The sequence below is a fragment of the Salvia miltiorrhiza genome, chromosome 3 (genome assembly GCF_028751815.1).
Source record: "Salvia miltiorrhiza cultivar Shanhuang (shh) chromosome 3, IMPLAD_Smil_shh, whole genome shotgun sequence".
In the NCBI taxonomy this organism is placed as follows: Eukaryota; Viridiplantae; Streptophyta; class Magnoliopsida; order Lamiales; family Lamiaceae; genus Salvia; species Salvia miltiorrhiza.
The window spans coordinates 57,768,999-57,776,283 of record NC_080389.1 but is presented as its reverse complement, the minus strand read 5'-3'; the positions used below and the strand labels follow the sequence as shown (position 1 = coordinate 57,776,283).

Genomic DNA, 7,285 nt, shown 5'->3' with positions numbered 1-7,285 from the left:
TCAACCACTCTTACAATGACTAGCTTAAGGTAATTCTGTATATTCAATTCTGCTCAATTTCACATAGTGAAGGTGTAAACTCTGAATTATGTGCACACCTATGTCTGAGAAAAAACAGAATCAATGTGTAAGAGTGATGCTTTAGTGAAATTTCTATTTGGTACGCCCTTTTCTAAGATATATATGCATATGTAGAAAAGGAGAAAAGAAGAGTATCGTACCAGTTTGACGATCTGGGATTTGGTTGCTTTTAAATTATCTGTAGACGTCACAAAACACAACTCCAACAAGATTACTCGGAAGGACAAAAATTTCCTATATTAGGATCCAAGATTGTGAATATCAACGCACAGCTTTCATGAAGGGCAATGTAGAATGCTCTAAGTTAAAATTTTGCTAAAACTAATAAACCATAACATACAAACATGACAACAATTGCTCGGTATGAAGAACGATCATGGACAACTTTACTAAGCATCACCTTCAGGTTGCTCATTTAGCTTACATACATCGATGAACTTCTGGACTGCATTATGATACTGAGTACCCTGCAAAAGCAGGGTTCATGGAGAAAAGAAATGTGTTAGAAGTGCTCTCCAACAATTCTTGCTACAAGGTGTATTGGGGTAACAGTGGACGATGGCCTCAGATTGTTTGTTAGCAGAACATAACGCCTCGATCTTGATACCAATGATTAACCAGAAGTTCTCAGAGTACCACAAATATAGACCTCGATTATAATTCTTGAAATAGTCTTTCCAAGAACAAGCACCGTTGAATATTCTTCAACTAAGTACATGCTGCTAGATGGTTGAATCTATTTTGCATGTTTGGTACTCTGCCAACTTCTGGTTAACCGTTGGTATTTATACCGGGGTGACTTCTGCTATAAATCAACTAACATTAATTGTTAAACTAGATATTTGAGGGTTACCTCCCAATAAAGTTGATTACAGTCCATGCACTGCCAGAATTCCAAATTTTTGTTAAACAAGCAGTTTGGAATCACTTGAAATCCCTTAGCAGCTTCAACAGCTTCTTGAGTTGTTAAAGGTTTCTGGATGAATTTCCCATTACATTTAGTGCACCTCGACATTAGTTGATCCTCAGAAATCTTAAGCTGGAATGTCTCGATCACCTGTAGATCTCAATTTCATTATCAGTGATATGTAGACAAAACAATTTCACCTGTACTTAGGGAGGTATACATGAAGACCTGGTTAAGGTCTAGTACAAGCCAGTATACTGGATGTACGCAAGGGTTACCTCAAGTAGCTGGTCATTCTTAAGGAGACTTTTTAGCCTGTATATTTGATTCTTTATCAAATATTCATGTCTCAAAAGCTTGGCATCCCGAGTCAAGAGCACTCTCTTCTCCTTTTGTGCTTGATCAATTAAGTCCCTAAAAAAACAAATAGAAGATTTAGTGAAGTACACTTATCTTCGGCTTTCTACATAACATAATCATAAGATAGCTTCTTCTTTGGCTTTGTGGAGAAAATGCATGATACATGTTTATGTGTTGGAAAATTTGAACTAGAGAGCTCATATAGCTATTAACAAGAATTGCACCTGGTGTCCGGCCTCCTTAAATGCGGAACTGCAGCATCTATCCCAACACAACGCAAGTGCTTTGCTAAGCCTTCAACCTGAAAGTTTTTCACATCAAACTCACGCTTGAGGATTCAGAAATCTTACACAACCATTATTTATTAATAAATAGAATGGGAATGATATAACCAGAAAAAAATTTGCTGCGAATATACAAACAATGTTTAAACTAATACGTGAATCACATACCATCACATCACACAGAAATTTGGGGCACGCATCACCTCCGGTAGATGGATCCCATGGAGGAGGGCCTTCCCAATCTTCTATAATTTCACTGGTTTTGGGCTTCGACATAATCTTTTTAGCTTTCTTTTTGGAGGTTTTGGGCTTTCTGTCAGAATCCTTTAACAATATTCTATCACCATGCTTCCTGACAACCAGCAAGAAGCTATTATCTACTTGTTCATTAAGATTGTTTGACTTCATGGAATTAGCCTCCTCAGTCGTCTGTATGCTATGTAATTCAGGCATAATTTTACGGGTCATATTTGAAGCTTCAACAAGCGCGGCTCTTGTTACCATGTTATCCCCACTTGATTTCTCGAGTATCTGCTTCAACCCCGCCCCTGGACCGACATCAGATGGCTGAGAAGATTTTCCTGCTCCAAACATGCAAGAAAAGCAAAAATATTAGATCATGCAGATAAGAGTGAAAGTGGTATAATATTTTCTATAACATAATCAGCTATCAACTTTGATTGTTTCAGTTAGTTTTCTTTACAATAAGTTGAAAACTCTTTGCAAAACCGACCAAATTTTGAGAAGAAACAGTTATGGGCACTTAAGCACATAAATGGAAGTCGTTCAGCAATAAGACAAACGCGTTTCAAAATAATCAAAACAAGTATCATGTAGCAGTAGAGCATCACATAAAGGCATTCCAAGAAAATGTTTATCATACTATATAATAAGTAATTTACAGGAACCAGAGGAGTTCCAACCTTCTCTGACAACCTTTGCATGGAACAAATTAAATATCTTGACCAAACAATGTGCATCTGCAGCAGCATATGTCTTCTGCTCTTCTGTTAGAGGACGCTGCGACCAGTCACTGCACTGAAGTTCCTGAAAAATTCCAGGAAAAACACACCAATAAATTTTAGAAAAAATGAATAAAATCCACTTAAATTGGAATAGAAGCTAAATGCTTTCAAAGGCGACACAATGAATCGTGTGCTCCAATTGACAAATACACACCTTGGAGAGCGAAATCCCTAAAATTTCTTCACAAATTGTTGCCAAACTTTTTGTTTGTTTCGGTATCCTTCGTCCTGGTTGCTTGGTTTGTAGATGATTGTATATTGCACTAATGTCGATAAAAGGTTCAACCTGCACAGAATAATTCATTAACCTCATAACAGGACGATTACACAGACCCCAAATATACTGTAATCAGCTTACAAATGAACGTTTGAACCACCCCAGCAACCATTATGATTGCAAATTGATTAAAACTGAAAAAACACACATTGAGTTCATTCTAACACACTAGCATCCAAAGAAAAAGTTCATTCTAATACACTTCTCCTCAATGCAGCTAAGAATCATCACGAATCGCATCAACTTTCTCAAATCCAGCCAATCTTACTATATTGGCAAGAAAATCCATTTATGAGGTAAAATCGAAATAGGAACTCAATCTCCATGCAAGTTTGGCACAATTCTAAGTGCAAATTTGGCCCGGATTATTCTAAGAAATTCACAAATATTTCAAACGGACGATTTACTAACGCTTGAAATCAAACATAAACAGGTCGATATACAATATAATTGACCAGTGAGCGCAGTTACCCGTAACAAATTCCTAAAGATTTCTGTCCTAATTTATGGTATCAAAAGCATTAATACATCCAAAATCAGTATATACAGGGAAATCAATTATTTTACCTAAAATGCAACAAAAAATTACCCAAAAAACGATCACAATCAATACTTACCCTATCAAAACCAGGAGCGCAGTCCCGCTCGCAAAACGTAGACGACAGATAAACCAAGTCCTGCTTGAATCTGAACCCTAACTTTAAGACATTGGGCGCTACAAACACTTGATTCAACAGCTCGTAAACCGGGGGCATGTGAATGGTTTGGAGATCGATGAGGAAAATCGGCGACTCGTCCGAGTCCAACTCGGGCGCGTTGACGAGTTGGCATGCGATTTGGAGTAGGGAGACGGCGGGGAAGGTGGAAGCCTGGCGATTGGGTTTCCATTCCGCGTCGAGCCCGATGACGAATGAGTGAGTCAACGCGTGGTTCAGGTGAGCGAACTCGGGCGAGTCATGGGAGGTGATTAGGTGGATCGAAAGCCCTCGTTTTTGGACTTCCATCAATAAATTACTAAAGATTGTAAATCAAAATTGTCTCCTTTTCTCATATATGGGCTTATTGGGCTCTAAAATTTAATTATTTTTTGTTTTCAGTTTTGTTTTTTTGAGTAAATGGTTTGAAAAATTAGGATTACTTGTCACTACAAAACAACTTTTTTTTACTTCGACTTTTTTTGTTTTGTAGTGCCACGTACGGAGACTCTACATCGTATAAAGGTGGAAAAATATTACATCTCATACAAGCGGGACCATTACACACAAATATTCATTTTAATATATACATGTTACTTTTATTGGTTATATTTATATTAAAATAATACTAGTATTTTAAACAATTACTACATAACACACACACACATATATATATATATATATATATAGGGTGTGGTTCTAGAGAGAACTACATTATTTGTGAGAACGGGAGAACCATCAAATCTAATGCATCCACTGTAAAAATTAATGCATTCGCTGTTAAAATTAATGCACTAAAAAAATTTAAAAAAATGCTCCCTTCAGGATTCGAACCCAGGATCTGCATTCATCCAACAAGATGATGCATCCACCGTAGATCTTGATGATGGAATGGCTGAAAATGGTTCTCCGATCTTTTTTTATTTATGGTTCTTTCTTGAACCTCTTCCTATATATATATATATATATATATATATATATATATATATATCGTTTTTATTGTTATTATTTTAATTAAATGAACAAACATAGAAAGTTAGAAACCCACGTGCTGACCCGAATAACCTAGAGAGTTAAAGGATGTAAAGTTCTAGCCCGAATGCAAGTGTGAGTTTTTGTTCGTTTTCTATACTTCCTCATTGTTTTCTCAATTAAATTGGAGTTTTTATATACTTATTCATAATCTGTATTTTCTCAATTAAATTGACCTTCTTATACCCTTCTTCTTCGTTGAATCTTGCCTTGTAGTTTTCTATTGTTAAATTGACGATTTCTTCTTGAGAGGTGATTGGTATGATGGAATGGAGTGAGAGTGGAATAAAATGGAAGTAGGAATGAAATGATAAAACTTAGGTGATTCTTATGCTTGGTATGTATAAAGAATACCTTAAGTTTTATTTTTTTTAAAATATATATTTATTCAAAACAATACTTTATATATTTTGAGTATAATAATAATAATATTATGTGTTTCATACAAATATACATGTCAAAACTTAAATTTAGAAAGATTATAAGAATGTAATGAAATGGCTAATACCATGGTTGGTGGAAGGAATGGTGATTTCTACAAAGAAATTATACCAAGCAAATGAATGAAATCAAGGTAAAAATTATCATTCAATTCTCACCTTCATTCCATCGTACTAATCACCTCTTTAAACTTTCGTTCAAGAATGCCAACCAAGTGTTTCAGTGTTTGTACTGTTGCTTGTTTCATTTTAGGTATTGCTTGTTGGATTTGCAGTTTTGGGTTGAAGTTGAACGGATAAAGCTGCTTATTTGTTGTGACAATTTTTTTTGATAAATTAATGATTAAATAAAAAAAATTAAAGATCACTTTATGGTGGACTCAAACTCAAGATTTTTTACCTTAGACATTAAATACTTTGTCGCTTGATCATCATTCATCACAACAATACTTATTTAACAATCTTTGTGACCTTTGCTTATAAACGATTGACTTTTCAGGTTCTATGGTGAAGAACTAAACTGGAACTCTATCTAAGAAAGTAGGAAATTAATTACCACTTAGTACTATTTTTTGCAGATATTTTATATTTTAATAATACAAATATTTTTAATAGAGGATGAAGATTTTGAGTTCGAAGTCAATGATCTGATTGAAGCTTCAAACTCCAAATATTGTCGAAGTAGAAGAAGCGTTTAAACTTTAAATCATTTGAAGGATATTACGATGCCAAACTATATATTATTGAATTTTTATTGTTTTTTTTTTCTTTTTGTGTAATGTTGACTTTTTTTGGGGGCATTTTTAGATTTTGAATTTTATGCACGTGATTCAATTTAACTTTTGTGTGTATTTATTTAGTTACAAATATAAGATTATTAAGAAAAAATTATACACATGGATAATTTTTCTCATGATTTTTTTGCCCTCGACGAGTTAACCCAAAATCTAAGCATTATAATTTATTTATTTATTTTAGGGGAAAATCATGAAATTTTATTAGCTTAAATTCCACCGGATCAAACTGAAGAATCAACTCGGAAAGGCTGACTCTCAATCTTATCATCGTATGTAACATGAACCGTAAACAAAGAGTCGAAAAACAACATAATCGATCCTAAGTCCAACTGAAGGCAATGACCAATACCCAAAAGCATAGCTTGAAATAATCTTGACAATTATAATGACTTGACCCAATTAACTCATATAATCTGACAGTTATAATGACTTGACCCAATTAACAAACACATGTCTATGGTTATCAAATACATGTCTTCATTGTTTATGAAAGAGTCACATGCTCCAATGTCCCTTTTGGCATAGTAGAATGCCACACAACCATAGTAGTAAAGTAAATTAGAGCATTCACTTCAATGGTGGCTCATCATCGGCTCGAATCAATTTGGGCGATGAACCATTCGATGCAAATAGGGGAAACTCGAGTTGCGGTCCATTTAGATAAGCTCAGCTCACCATGTATTTAAAGCATGTGCGTGTAACACACACGTTAAAATTAAAAAAAGAAAAAGAAAATACATACGTGAAGCAGCAACATGAAAGATGGAGAAGAATAAGATGGTTCAACAGCTTTTGATGAGAGATAAATGATGATTTTAGGGCTTTGAAGATAGAGAAATTAATAGGCTTTTGTTGATTTAATTTTCAGTTTGGACTTTTAAAAATTAGTTTGAGTTTTTGCTAAACTTTAAAATGATCCATTTAATTTTTTAATTATTTTAATTTTCAATTTTCTTAATTAATTTAATTTTAATAATTTAAATTAATGTAATTTTAATTTAAAGATATGTGTTATTTAAATTGGTGTCATTTAAATTAAATTAATATTAATTTAAATTAATGCAATTTAAATTCAAGTAATTGTATTATTTCAATTTGTGTCGTTTAAATTAAATGAAAAAGACAAAAAAAACAAAACTAATTCATATGAATAGGGCTGGTAAATCGGTTCCGGTTATCCGGTTAAAACCGAAACCAAACCGGAAAACCGGTTAATCGGTTAACCGATAACCGGTTTTTACCGGTTCGGTTCGGTTATCGGTTTTGGTATTTTCAGTTATCCGGTTAATCGGTTTAACCGGTCGGTTAACCGGTTAAACCAAATTAACCGGTTTACTATTAAATTAATTAATTAATTTATATTTTATTAATATATTAGAATTTAGCA

At 33.9% G+C, this 7,285-nt stretch overlaps 1 protein-coding gene across 2 annotated transcripts; it reads right to left on the bottom strand.

Annotated features, from left to right (window-relative positions):
• Positions 1–224: 224 nt before the first annotated feature.
• LOC131014699 (uncharacterized) lies at positions 225–4,029 on the bottom strand. Of its 2 annotated transcripts, XM_057942753.1 has the most exons (9): positions 3,552–3,978; positions 2,812–2,943; positions 2,556–2,679; positions 1,801–2,213; positions 1,573–1,649; positions 1,267–1,402; positions 935–1,138; positions 422–548; positions 225–315 (listed from the first exon to the last, which is right to left on the bottom strand). In XM_057942753.1, the coding sequence occupies exons 1-8, from the start codon at positions 3,936–3,938 to the stop codon at positions 471–473; spliced, it is 1,551 nt and encodes a 516-aa protein (XP_057798736.1). In that variant the 5' UTR covers positions 3,939–3,978; the 3' UTR covers positions 225–315; positions 422–470. The 2 variants fall into 2 exon arrangements, with proteins under 2 accessions (XP_057798736.1, XP_057798737.1); XM_057942754.1 differs by having other exon boundaries at positions 225–548; positions 3,552–4,029.
• Between the last annotated feature and the right edge of the window lie 3,256 nt (positions 4,030–7,285).

Excerpts from the sequence above, each read along its gene's own strand:
- LOC131014699 (XM_057942754.1), bottom strand. The coding sequence starts at position 3,938 with ATGGAAGTCCAAAAACGAGGGCTTTCGATCCACCTAATCACCTCCCAT. Across the intron at positions 1,650-1,800 it reads AATTTCTGTGTGATGTGATG|GTTGAAGGCTTAGCAAAGCA; the intron begins GTATGTGATTCA and ends AAAAACTTTCAG. Across the intron at positions 549-934 it reads GTAATCAACTTTATTGGGAG|GGTACTCAGTATCATAATGC; the intron begins GTAACCCTCAAA and ends CTGCTTTTGCAG.